This window comes from Felis catus, chromosome B2 (genome assembly GCF_018350175.1).
Source record: "Felis catus isolate Fca126 chromosome B2, F.catus_Fca126_mat1.0, whole genome shotgun sequence".
NCBI lineage: Eukaryota > Metazoa > Chordata > Mammalia > Carnivora > Felidae > Felis > Felis catus.
In genome coordinates this window covers 100711460-100725924 of record NC_058372.1, presented here as the reverse complement: position 1 = coordinate 100725924, position 14465 = coordinate 100711460, and the positions used below count along the sequence as shown (strand labels likewise).

The 14465-nt window shown below is 40.6% G+C and overlaps 1 protein-coding gene across 2 annotated transcripts in view; it reads left to right on the top strand.

The window, feature by feature from the left end:
• LAMA4 (laminin subunit alpha 4) overlaps positions 1–14465 on the top strand; it is a 146129-nt gene that overhangs the window by 127780 nt on the left and 3884 nt on the right. For both annotated transcript variants that reach the window (XM_006931958.4, XM_003986472.5), the window contains exons 31-38: positions 177–330; positions 5217–5404; positions 7090–7279; positions 8158–8313; positions 9933–10092; positions 11432–11562; positions 12826–12919; positions 13391–13510. In XM_006931958.4, coding sequence (XP_006932020.4) covers positions 177–330; positions 5217–5404; positions 7090–7279; positions 8158–8313; positions 9933–10092; positions 11432–11562; positions 12826–12919; positions 13391–13510 — 1193 coding nt within the window. The remainder of the gene's footprint in view (positions 1–176; positions 331–5216; positions 5405–7089; positions 7280–8157; positions 8314–9932; positions 10093–11431; positions 11563–12825; positions 12920–13390; positions 13511–14465) is intronic.

The following is a 14465-nucleotide window of genomic DNA, read 5'->3' as shown; positions in this document are numbered from 1 at the left end:
TGTTACACGGTTGCGTAAAGGTTTCTGATGAAGATTGTGGTTGATAAAGAAGAACCCATCACATACACACACACACACACGCACACATTTTAATTGCCAAAGGACTTTCACTTCCATAATTTCCATCGCGTAATTCTGAACAGTATTTTAAGGTTTCTTTTCCATCTGTTGTGTAGGTTGGATAGAGATGTGGAGGTAGAAGATTTTCAGCGGTACTCTGAAAAGGTCCACACTTCTCTGTATGCGTGTCCTATTGAGTCTTCGCCATTGTTCCTCCTTTACAAAAAAGGCAAAAATTCCTCAAAGCCCAAACCAAGTCAGAATAAAAAGGTAAAAGACAATGCCGTGCCAAATCCTCAGCTGCCCTCGTATTCCATGCACACAATGCTAGACACTGACGCTTTATAAAATTTCCTGCAGTTTGCAACTGTGCGCCTACGAAAGGTAGGATTCTTCTAGCACCCCGTATTATTGTTTACCAGCTTCGGTGTATCAATCTTTGCTCCCAAAGAAACATTTTGAATCGGCTTTTACTGTGTACTTCCAACTGCTTCTCATTGCCGGGGTTAAAATTGCTCGTTACTTAATACCGTAATTCTCCTTACCATTTGCTTTGGTGTAGCAATCTTGGGCTTCTGCCACAGTCTTGGATCTCATTAAAGTTTCTGATCTTATCCTGTTTTCCTCCTTCCTTGACCTTCACTTCAACCACCCACAGGCACGGTTGATCCGTGCCATCGCCTGATGCTGCTGCATCATCGAAATCTTTTGAGTTCTTAAACTGCATCCCCTGACTACTGTTCTTTCTCGTACATTTACTTCCAGCACGTACATTAGGTGCCTTCATTGCAGATGAAACTCTTAAGTCCTTCCTATTCTTTCAAGCTAATCCTCCCCACCCATCTTCCTGGCCCAGTTTTAACAATGCACTCGGGTGCCACTCCTCCCCCACCCCAACCCGGTCCAAGCCACCATCATCTCCCATTTGAGCCTTGCCATAGGCTCCCAACAGGCCTCTCTGCTTCCATCCACTTCTCTGATGCTCTATCCTCTGCACAACAGCCGCATGCTTATAAATGTCATATCGTGTCACTCTCTTGCTCAAAGTCCCCCCCACCCCCAACTGCACTCAGAGCAAAAGCTCCAGGCCCTATGATGTCTGAAGAGGCTCTATACCATCCAGGCCCCTTTCCCTCACTCACTCTCCTGCCCGCACTAGAACGAGCCATGCGCACTGCTGCAGGAAAGTCTTTCTTTCCGCCTGGACCACTCTTCCCCGAAATAGCTGCACGAACAACTCCCTCCAGGATTGACCACTTTTCATGTGTTCAGGGAGGCCTGCCTTAACCCCCTATTTCATACCAGCTGCCTTTTGCTTTCCACTGGTACTACCTACCTCCTTTGCCTCTCCTAGTTGTCCTTTTTTGCATAGCACTTTTGTCATTTTAATTTATTTAGTGACTGTATTATGTTTACTATTTACTCTCTGCTTCCTCTGCTAGACTGCAAGCTTCCTTTTTTGTTGTTGTTCACTGATGTGTCCTAAGAGCCTAGAACAATTCACATAATAGGTGTTCAAGAAATATTTAGCGATCTGCATCATAGGGTCGTTATAAAGATTAAATGAGTTGGTCCGTGAAAAGCCCTGGCACAATGCCTGGCATAGAGCAAACATTCAGTGAATATTAGCTGTTATATCTCTACAGAGCCTTGTGAATGTGTCTGGAGGACCAGTTCCTAAAAGTAGGATTGCTTGGCTTAAGGGAATGTGCGTTCTCAATAATGAGATTATTTTACTCCCACAAACAGCACTTGAAAGAACCTATTGTCTTTCACAATAGCTAACCCTGGATGTGATCAAATTTTTATAATTTTGCCAATCTAACGGACAGATACGGCATCTCATTGTGGTTTTAATCTGCATTTCCTTGAATGCTAGTGAGGCTGAGCATCTTTTACAGGAAGAACTGATTTCTCTCCAAGACTGGCTTCTGAGCCATCAGCAAGAGGAAAGCATCGCCCCACCCTCCAGCATCTGGCTTCTGATGGTTTTGCACTGGCTGTTATACCTTGAGCACTTCCCTGTAGATTTCAGCTTGCATGGACCACTTTTTAGAACCCCCATGCAACTTCTCCTTGGTTCACACATGATTTATCAATGTAAATAGAATAATTTCATTTATGTATAATCCAAAGTTAGTAATTTTTTGGGATCCTGTCCTGAATTTCACACAGAAGACTTTTTGAAGTGATTCAGGCAGAGAAATAATTTCATTGACTTTTATGAAGGCTTTTACTAGACGATAATATAAAGGAGTCTTCAGAGGAGACTATGAGGCTCCGATGAAATATTTCTGTCACCTTGTCACAGTGATGCTAAAATGTTTATCCTGAAATTGTTCAGCTGGGACTTGAGCACGGGTCAGTGGATCCTATGCAATAGGTTAATACAGGCTGATGAGGAGAACCAACCTTCTATGGCAAACACCCAACCCCTTTAAATGAATACAGTTTTCTATTTGAAGCTGTCCATCAAATGTAGTTTCCTAACAAATACTCATAGTCTCAAGGGTATAATAAACAGCCCTTGGAACTATTGACACAAATTTTTCAATAGTATAGGAAACCTCTTAGCCTTTCTTGTAAAAAGTCTTAGAAATTCAGCTTCAGAATAACAGATACAGAAGCACTTTAGATTCCACTTATATTAGAATGCCAAATGTTTGCTAATCTTCTCTCATATTTATCCTTGTAGCAATAGCTTCTTAAATACCTACCAAGAAAAGCTTGTGGCCTTCGGTTGAATTTTTTATCAAGGCCAATTCATAGCAATTTTGGCTTATAACAACTTATTTTCACAGTAACTTCCTAATAGTCCATTTTATGAATATGTTATAATTTATTTAACCATTAATAGACTTCAGTGCTTTCTAGTTTTCTTCATTTATGGGTGAATACCATGGTACATTAATCTTTGATTTTATTCCTGAATAAACTTCTATGAAATATTCTTAGAGGTAGACTTATCGGGTCAAGTCAAACTACTTTCCAAAACAGGAACAGCGATTTATACTCCCCCATGAGTACGTAAGAATACCTGTCTTACTGCCTATGTTCTATCCTGAAAATTTTTCATAATCTCTATGTTTTTAAATTTAATTGGGAACATAGTTTCTCAGGTGGTGTTTAGTGCGATAATGAAGATTTTATATATTAGACATCAATTCTGGAGTATTGGCCAACATTCCAGAGAATTGATCCCTACACACAGGGCAACCCAGTATATTAGGTATGTGACCTCATCTACCTGGATGTAGGTGTTTGGACCAGGGTAGATTATGTGAACTAAGCTGGGCTATCAGATTCCTTTCCTTAGAAACTTAGAATCCGGAGACACCTGTCTAGGCTGGCCATTGAATAGAAAACATGGAAGATCTCTATATTAATCATGCACAAGAAAGAAAGCTGCTTTATAGAAAGAGGAAAGGCAGAAAACTGTCCTGCAGAGAAAGAAAAATGAAAACAGACAGTCTGAGAAAAACAAAGCTGAGATACCAGAAACATTTGGAAAAGAAGTATCTTGATTCCTCCTACTTTTCCAATTCCTGATTCTTGCCTCTGGTAGGACCCTGCTATACTGTACTATCTTCTCTGGGATTGTGTTAAGATACTTCTATATCCCTATAACACATTGCCGTCCTTTTTCTTAAGTAGCTCGAATACTTTGGCTGTTATCTGAAACAAAAGAAACTTGGTGAATTGAAATAGACCCTCAGAGAAAAAAATTACAGTAGTGTAGTCAAAGTCTAGCGGGTTCAGGTTCCCCACACATACAGCTATTTTAGGATAGTAAACTGAGACTCTGTATTATATGGTAATGAAGTAATTAAGTTATACTTGTCTTCTTTATTACTTATTATTATTATTATTCAGAGCATATATCCACAGAGGATTTAGAGTATTTGGTTGCCATATGTAAATATACCAGAGCTTATTAATTTTTGCAGCTGACAAGAGACAGAGCCTAGTCTATGTGTTCCCACACTGAAGCAGAAAAAGGCAGGGCTGGTAACTTGAGACCGTCATAGTCCGATAGTCCATTGCTTTGCTGACCCCTGTAGTTGATTCACGGTTGTTCTCTTCCCATAGCTAAGTGGATGCACAGACTGAGACAGCGAGATCCTCTCCATAGGAATGGAAAGAAGGAGGAACCAGAGTGGAGGGTCCCCAAACCCCCACTGACCACTCACCCCCATGCTCCCGAAAAACAAAACCCCATCCTCCAGCCAGTCATCTAAAGTCCTTTCCATCTGGCAACAGCCTGTCTTCCACTTTGCTATCTAAGTGTCTGCTTTTTCAAATCAATTTTCAGTTCCTTAAAAAAAAAGGAGCCATTTCCCACTCGCCTCTCTCTTCCACACCACACACTGCCCGTGGAGGGCATGCAGAATCACTCATTTCCTTCCAGGTCATTTCTACCTATTAGGTCTTCAATAAACATTGCTGGAGTAAATGAATAAATGTCTGATCAGATTTATTTTCATTTACTTTAATTTTGCTTCAGAACTAAGACTAGACAACTGTTCCATATTAGCCTGTAGTCTCAAAGCTCTAAATTTTAAAAACAACAGCGCAATTTAAGAGCACAAAGTAATTTTTAAGTATTGCTCTACACCTTGCAGCATAAAAGTTTACTACCTATCTCATCACCAAAAATGCTCTTAGATATGTTGAAGGTGTTACTGAGTATGTTAACTTTTTGCACAGCATGCATAAATAATAATCTGTGTGTTAAAGAAATATCGTTGTCTATGATTTGAGGCCTTTATTAATCGATTCTCTCAGCATTCTTTTATTGTCCTTTTCCACCATTCATTAAGATGTGCATTTAATTTAAATGCTACAGCCAGTTACCTCTGTAGCTTCAGGTTAGCTCTACTTTACCATCACAGACTAGAATTTTGGATTTGTTAATATGCTGCGTTGTTGGTGGTGGTTGTTTTTAATGCCACAGCTGCTGCTATCATTTGCTTAAGGAAAGAGAGGGACCTACTATTTGATGAATGGAAGATCCACAATAGTACACATTTTCCTTCCTATTTTGTTATGATGATGATGATGATGATGATGATTAACAATAAAGAAATCACAAATGAACTTTTGCTGCTAGTATATCACTTTTATCCCTTAATATGATTTATTTCCTATTCTTACAGGGAGAAAAAAGTAAAGATGCGCCTTCAGGGGATCCTGCCAGCCTGAAGTTCCCAGAGCGGAATGCTCCCAGAGATTCCTACTGCCACCTTTCCAACAGTCCTAGAGCAATAGAGCACGCCTATCAGTATGGAGGGACCGCCAACAGCCGCCAAGAGTTTGAACACTTAAAAGGAGATTTTGGTGAAAAGTAAAGTAACACACTGTCCCTTCCAGAAACTTAATGCTATGGCTGGACTTCTTCCTTGTTTGCCATAGCCATCTTTTTCTTACGATCTTTCCTTTCTGTGCCACCTTAATCCTATTGTTTTATCATCAAAATAATGCCACATAGTACATGATTCATGCTGCCCAATAAATTACATTCTATGTGACTTTCTTCCCAAAAGTAAGATGCGAACGGCAGCATTCTCCTAGGAGTTGGCTACATTGTATCAAAAAAGAAAGATAATCAAAGAAAGAAACATGGGGCAAATTTCAAATGACTCATCTTCTAACCTTGATATTACCTTCCTTCCCCCATAGAAATCGCTTTCAGATTGAAAGTGGGGGTGTCTCTGAACTACTGGAAGGTTAATAAGGAAAGACACTGAAGACACAAAACCACTGTCCCTCCACTAACCTCCACTAACCCTCATGCTATCTGTAAAGCCCAGCACCTCTTCCCAGTATTCTGCAAATCTCCAGGTTACTGAGTACTTTTAAAGACTTCATTAGGGGCGCCTGGGTGGCTCAGTCGGTTAAGCGTCCGACTTCAGCTCAGGTCTCGATCTCGCGGTCTGTGAGTTCGAGCCCCGCGCCGGGCTCTGGGCTGATGGCTCAGAGCCTGTAGCCTGTTTCCAATTCTGTGTCTCCCTCTCTCTCTGCCCCTCCCCCGTTCATGCTCTGTCTCTCTCTGTCCCAAAAATAAATGAAACGTTAAAAAAAAATAAAGACTTCTTTAGTGTTAGTACCCAAATATCCTTATATAGGTCTTATATCCCTTTCAAACCTTCATAGAAGCAATGCATTCCAAAAGAAACCTCTACTGCCTTCTAACTTGCTGTCTCCCTAATAGGCAGTATCAGTATTTTATGTTCATTGGGAAGAATTTAGAGTTAAATCAAACTAGAAATTAGCCTAATAAATGTATCTTATCTATCTGGCCTGGAGACAAATGTCTAGAAAGTTTTGTTTAATTCCTACACATTCTGGTGACTGTTTTTAACAGGTGATATCTATTGATTCATTTTTACTGGGAAATAGAAAATGAATCTGTATTTTAATTTTTTTTTCAACGTTTATTTATTTTTGGGACAGAGAGAGACAGAGCATGAATGGGGGAGGGGCAGAGAGAGAGGGAGACACAGAATCGGAAACAGGCTCCAGGCTCCGAGCCATCAGCCCAGAGCCTGACGCGGGGCTCGAACTCACGGACCGCGAGATCGTGACCTGGCTGAAGTCGGACGCTTAACCGACTGCGCCACCCAGGCGCCCCTGAATCTGTATTTTAGATATTACACAAATGAAATTGTTTCTGTGCAAATTTTTATATGCACATTCATTCCTGACTAGCATTTTTTGTCCATGTGAATGAACTCAATGCAACCACATTTTCAAAGTAAGACACATTCTGATCCATAAGTGAAACAATGCTTCCTTAAATGTAGAATGTAGCCCTGCCGTATAAAGAAGCAGGGAGAGATTTACATTTTTTGAGTTAATCACGCTTTCCCAATAGCCATTAATTAATACTAAGGTATAATTAGAAGGAATGATGCTTAGGACTTGATAGAATGGCTACTCATTCTTCCTTACACTCTGTTTCTGTGGGAAACTAGAGATCACCGTCAGTCTCATTTTACAGATAGTAAGCTTTTTCTTTTCCTTTACCAGATCTCAGTTTTCCATTCGTCTGAAAACTCGTTCCTCCCATGGGATGATTTTCTATGTGTCAGATCAAGAAGAGAATGACTTCATGACTCTATTCTTAGCCCATGGCCGCTTGGTTTTCATGTTTAATGTTGGCCACAAGAAACTGAAGATTAGAAGCCAAGAGAAATACAATGATGGAGTGTGGCATGATGTGAGTTGAAGGCTGAGAGTATTATTACGAGCAAATATTCACCATTGTCAAATGGACTGACATTAATGCCCTAGTGGTCTCTCCAGAAATACCCATTTTAAAATTCTATTGCCATGTGCTCAGAGTTCAATTTTGAAAACTTTTTTAAATTCCTTATAAAAACCTTGAAGCATAGTATTAAAATGAGTGTAATTTTTTAGCGTAATTATTTTCACCAAAGGACCAATGGCAAACCTAAACTGAAGTTTAATTTCTAATGAATTTTCACGTGTTTCTTTCCCACTGCCTGTAAGTTTCTCCATTTTAACAGCAATTGCTGAGGGTCTTTTATAGGCTAAGCTGTGGAAGATACAAAGCGAAGAGTAAATCGCTTAGTTAGGAAGATAGAATAACCACTGGGAGACTATCTAAATATTGAAGCAAATCAATGTTATGTAATGGAAAGAGTAAGAAATGTAAGATGCATGACAATTAATTGCAATAAGTTTAGGAGAGGGAGAAAGCAAGTGGGCTGGTCAGCGGGGAAGAGCTTCAATGAGAACTCTACTAAATATGTATAAGCTGTATTCAGAAATTCAGCCTGTCGCTTTAAATCAAGCTTTAAAGGAAAAAACTAAACTCTCGACCTTCAGAGAAAGGACCAGTATTTTATTTTTTTTTTCTCAATGGTATCATTTTTTTTTAATATGAACTTTATCGTCAAATTGGGTTCCATACAACACCCCGTGCTCATCCCAACAGGTGCCCTCCTCACTATTTTAAAGAACTTCTGCAGATTTCCCCCAGTACTGTAACACCAAAGGTAGAAGAGGCAACCCAGCCTTCCCCCCCAATCTTGGGATATACTTGAGATGTGGTCTTTTCTTTCTCTCCATCAGGTGATATTTATTCGGGAAAAGAGCAGCGGCCGACTGATAATTGATGGCCTCCGAGTCCTAGAAGAGAGTCTTCCTCCTACTGGAGCTGCCTGGAAAATAAAGGGTCCTATTTATTTAGGAGGTGTGGCTCCTGGAAGGGCTGTGAAAAATGTCCAGGTAAGCTAGGCATGACCAGGTAGAGCCACTGACCTTTAGAGCTGGAAGATTATTTAATCTAGGCCCTCGTTTTACGATCAGCCAACTGGCAAGAGTAAAACTGGAGTTTCGCTGGATATAGGCTATCAAAGTGAGGACTGTCCCAGGGGGTGTCTGTCTGTCTTGCCTCTGGCATTACAAAGTCAGGAGTGATCTTTTGATTCTATGGTAGAGGGGAGATGAAAAAGTTTCAGAGGTATATAAGCTGTCATGAAAAGTTATGCCTCATGGAGATACTTGGTTGGTTGTTCAGCAAGTACCCATGCTTTTAGGAAGAGAGAAAGAAAGAAGAAAGAAAGAAAGAAAGAAAGAAAGAAAGAAAGAAAGAAAGAAAGAAAGAAAGAAAGAAAGAAAGAAAGAAAGAAGGAAAAGGAGAAAGAAAGGGAGAGAGAGAGAGGGAGGGAGGAAGGAAGGTCATTCCATTATATATTATTGAGTGACAAAAAACTTTTGGGCCATCGGGCCGTTATGTAAGCTACGATTTCATTTTTGTTTCCTACACACACACATACACACAGACACGCATGCACACACAATTTGTAAATGTGCAAGGAAGTGTGGTTACTCCTGCAGAAAAGCAGGGGTATAGTAAAAAACATGTTATTTTTCTATTTTAAAAGTTAAAATTGCACCTGTACAAAAATATTTAGCAATCAAGGGGATGTATCAAAGGGCTAATTTTTTTCTTAACAAATATAGATTTGACTTTCGCACAAAAGATTAATGCATTTCTAGGATTCCGTAATATATGTGGATAGAGAAAAAACAAGGGGGGGAGCTTGTGTTATAATTAGATTTTAGGCAACTAGCCCCAATTTCATGACAATCCCTTTAAAAGTAAGGTTTCCAAAGCAGTATAAAATCAGCTGCCCAAAGTGGCCCAAGTTTCAGGTCATGAGGCGTGATAAATGCTCAACCACAAGATCAGGTAATGAAGCCAGAAATGCAAGCTTTCTACTGCTTATTTAACCATGGTAGACTTAACAGTTAAGAACTTTGTTAGCTGTGGGGCGCCTGGGTGGCACAGTTGGTTAAGCATCTGACTTTGGCCCAGGTTATGATCTCATGATTTGTGGGTTCAAGCCCCACTTTGGGCTCCACGCTGATAGTTTGGAGCCTGCTTGGGATTCTCGCTCTCCCCCTGCCCCCTTCCCCCCAACTCATTCTCTCTCTCTCTCTCCTCTTTCTCAATAAATAAATAAACTTAAAAAAAATAATTTTGCTTGCCCTCATCAGCATCAGGTGATCTTGGGCCAGCTGTCATCCTTGAAGGAAAACAAACTAGGATCCTTCTAATATTTAATTTGAAAGCCAACGCTGCAATTTATTTTGTCATAGCGTATGTAAAAACTTTCATAGCTAATTACTGCAGGCTGACCGTCTCAAATACAAAATCCCGGCTTCAAAGAACCAGTTGAGAAGCTAGTCCCTGGAAAACAACTGATCCTTCAGATAGCTAAGATAACACAACGAGGAACTGCTTCATTTCTCTCGGGACTCGAGTCCCTTCCTTTTGTCTCCCTTTGGTGCACCTGTGAGTGTTGAGAAACTAAATTTTAAGGAATGTCTTCTTCTCTCAGATAAACTCAGTCTACAGTTTCAGCGGCTGCCTCAGCAATCTTCAGCTCAACGGGGCCTCGATCACCTCTGCATCTCAGACATTTAGCGTGACCCCTTGTTTTGAAGGTCCGATGGAAATGGGAACGTACTTTTCAACAGAAGGAGGATACGTGGTTCTAGGTAACAGTGACTTCCGCGCAGAACATGAATCATGAAACCCTTCTCTCCTGGAGGTGGCTGACAGGGATCTTGGGCTCAGAGTTAAAACTTCAGAATGCCAAACTCACTCAGCCCTAGGAAATGGCTTCTTTTCACAAGAATCGCCTTTCTCGCCTCCTGCCATGCCAGACCGGTCATGTACGGCCGTCCCTGTTTGCTTCCCCTGACCAGAGCTTCTCCACAGCTGCCACAACTCTGATGTAGACCATCTGGGCTCTTTTAGAATTTCCTGTGCTGCTCTGTGGTCTAACCTGGATCAACTCTTAGCCACCCTGCTCTCGTCCTTCCCTGCTGCCTCTTAGCATGACCCATTGTCCCTACCAAAGGAAGTTCTGCTTCCTCCCTTTGCCCTGCATCCCCCCCCTTCAGAAATTTTATGTCTGGATTTGTAGTCTCCTCAGCTATTACTCTGTCATTCATTGAACCAAGTTTTTGTTGTATACCTCCAGTACATCGGTGCCTGTGCCGAGGGATGGAACGTGATAGTTCTGAAAATAAATACATAAAGCCCTAACAGACTACATGCAATCACCATCCAAGCCACCCCAACAAATATTCCATAGAGCAAACATTAGGCATGGCAGTGCAGCCAAGTGCAGGTCTTGGAGTGAGCTCGGACGTTCTCAAAAAGAATTCATTTTCTTGCATCACTGCAACAGCAGCTCCTAACTGCTTCTACTGCTCTCACGTTTCCTTTCCTCTGAAGTGCTCTGCAGTCCTGGTAGCAGTTACCTTTATCAGAACTTATTTTAAAATAGACCTGATCAAGTCCACTCCCTTGAGCAAAATAAAGGCAACCTTCCCTGCGTGAGCTCTAGCGCCCTTCCCCCCCGCCCCCCCGGGCTCCCCACTTGCCAGGCCTCCCTCTACCCTTGCAGGGGACAGCCCAGCCACCCTGGCCTCCACAGGGCTCCCCAAATGTCCCAGGCTCTGTACTCGTGTCCAGACCGCTTCCTCTGCCCAGGTTGCTCTTTTCTCCTCCTCACTTGGAAGTGTTAAGTGGTCCCGCTGGCCGGAATCAGTTTCTCCTCCACTGAGTTCCCATAGCCATGGTGCCTTTTCCACATGCTGCCCCCAGCCACACACCCCACGCCGCCCAGCAGGAGTGGGGTGCTAGTTATCTCGGACCCCATGGGGCTTGCCACTATGTGTCTGACATGGGAGATACCACTTGCTGCTTTACCGATTGAAAAATCTGCCAAACTTTCAAAAACAGGTATAAAAATACATAATTACCAAATCACACCATGGTTGCAAAATTTAGGTGGCTGCTTTTGAGAGCTAACGTTTCTCTCCACAGATGAGTCTTTCAATATTGGACTGAAGTTTGAGATTGCATTTGAAGTCCGTCCCAGGAGCAGTTCCGGAACCCTCGTTCATGGCCACAGTGTCAGCGGAGAGTACCTAAATGTTCACATGAAAAAGGGGCAGGTAGTGTGGGAAAAGTTGTTTTAATAGACCATCTCCTTTGACCTTGGATTCTAGATCTGAAGCAGATTTATGTCACAGAATTAGTTCATCAATCTTTCCTAAGTGGAAAAAAAGAAAACCCAATAGGGAAGCTATATGTGGAATTTAAATGCAGGCAGTACTCAGATTCAGACTCATAGTTGGGAACTGATTTGATTACAGCAAAGAGCCATGAAAATGTGACAAAGCTAAAAAAAAAAAAAAATCACCAACAAAATGGAATTAAAAGATTGTAATAAAAGAAAGCATTTTTACAACAAACGAGAGAAGCAAACATATCCAGCTGTCAAAATGAACTCTAAAGCATCTTTCTCTCCACAATATATGTGCATACCAGATGTGTATATGTGCGTATATGTACATAAACATATATATTCTTTTCAATTGCTAGAAATCAAAAAATTGTTATAGTTAAGCACCACTTTCATCCTTAAAAAGTATGACTAAAGAACATTCATGAAAGTGTTTGAATAAATATTAAAGAAAAAGCAGCATATTTTCATTTATGTCCCTAACTTAATAGAACTGATTTTTTTTTTAATTCTGGAACTAGTAAAACATATACTAGTTTATGTTAAACTAGTATACTAGTGCAGGTCTACTACTAGTATACTAGTATACTAATTTAACATAAACTAGTATATGTTTTACTAGTTCCAGTTAAACTAGTAGTTTAAACTAGTAGTAACTATAGTAGTTAAACTAGTATACTAGTTTAACTAGTTAACTAGTTAAACTAGTATACTAGTTTAACAACTATAGATATGATAAAATCCTTATAATGGCACTTACTGTGTGTCAGGAACTGTTCTAAATGTTTCATATGGACTAACTCATTTAACTGCCCCCCCCCCCCCAGTGGCTCTGTGAGGTAGGTTTTACAAATGAGGAAACAGAGGCACAGAGTGAGGTGACTGGGGCACTGGGTACTAACCCAGGCAGTCTGGCTCCACCAATACCTTAACCTGCTTTGCAGAACACATTCCGTCTTTTGGAATTAAAGGAATTTATGCTATTATCTTCTTGTCCCTCTCCCCCAGCTTCTCTCCTGTGTCATTATTTTGTCCTCTCCTAAGAACAGTTACTCTCTATAGCCTACCAAAGAGTGACCCCTTGTGTTCACATTGCAAAGCTAATCGTTTGCATGTGGTGAATTTAAGAAATCTAGTTTTATCAGGAGAAGGAGAGATGAAATTATATAATAATGTTCCCTGTCTTTTGCAGGTCATAGTGAAAGTCAACAATGGCATCCGAGACTTTTCCACCTCAGTGACACCCAAGCAGAGTCTCTGTGATGGCAGATGGCACAGAATTACAGGTGAGGAAAACGGAGTGTCCTGGGCTTCCTTTGTAAAGAGAGCCTACACTCCCATGTGTGGAGTGATGGCTTGGGAGAACTTAGACTACAACTCATATGGTAAGATAGGGAATGGATGACAGTCTAAACATGGCCAAGAAAGAAAAAATCACATGTTACCGTATATATTGAATCCACACGTGATTTGAACATTGGAATACTGCCAAAACGGTCTTAAGGGGTTGTTTAAATAATGCACAATTTATGGAGCAAAAGAAAAGTAGGAGAAAAAGTATCCTAAATATTCTCCCTTTCACAGGAAAATGTTACAGTGATTGCTCGGTTAGACGTTGAGGTTTACAATGATATAGAAGAAAGTGTGAGGTTTATTCTGGAACAAATATAAGCCATTGCTGTTATAAATGAGTCCCTTTCGTGTGAAGATTAATCATTCCAGTGTCGTTTTTGACCAGTCTTTTCCTTGTATTTCAGTTATTAGAGATTCAAACGTGGTTCAGTTGGATGTAGACTCCGAAGTCAACCACGTGGTTGGACCCCTGAATCCAAAACCAGTTGATCACAGGGAGCCTGTATTTGTTGGAGGTGTTCCAGGTAAGAGTTATTTAAAAGGGACAAGTTTCCAAATCCAAAAAACAGTAAGTTCTCATTATTGTTATTATAGTATTAATTATTGAGCCATATGTTTTCCTAATTCACCTCCAAGGATTTTATATACAATGTCCTTTCATAGGAACAAGTACAGAACTACGCTCCAGACTCCTACCTTGTAGATATTACTCTCCCTTTGCTATATATGCTATTTTTTTTCTCTTTTCTGTTTCTCAGATCCACATAGTGAAACACACACCCTACTTTTTTCTCTAACACAAAGAAAACCCATTTACTAATACTGCTCTAAGATCTGAGAATCTTGGGGGACTAAAAGTTTGCTGGTAATTACTTCCCTTCCTTACTAAGAAGTTCTTTCTTAGAAATACACAGTTCTCCTTGTCCAAGATTAGTCTGAATTGTGAAAACAGCTGCAGACCATAAGTTCTTTTGTCCCTATGTAGTGACAGTCCCAAAGAGAGGTTCCCAGCTGCCATCCTGCAAACATCATCAGTAACATTGCTGCTGGTACAATCCAGGATGGTCACAGAAGGACTCTCATGGGCCCCCCACGATTGTTTTAAACCTCCGGAGCAGGGACCATGACCTATTCAAAGTGTTTGTTTCACACATTTAACTAACTTGAAAAAAAACCTGAATGTTAAAGCTAAAGAGAGAGAGAGAGAGAGAGAAGGAGAAACCCCAGCTTTTACATCTGGAATTTGGTAGAGATTTTAAGGAAAAACTTAACATGGTTTTTCCTTGTGTGCTATCTAGATTATTTTAGACTGACCCATGTAAAGGCAAGGAATACTTTAATGCAGAGAGTGAGAGGGGAAAAAAAAAGAGAGAGTGAGAAAACACAGATAAAATTAAGCACCTGACACTGGGTAGTCACAAAATCATACCATCAAAGCACTCCTCTGCTTTGTAACATGAATTTTTCAAATACTAGTAT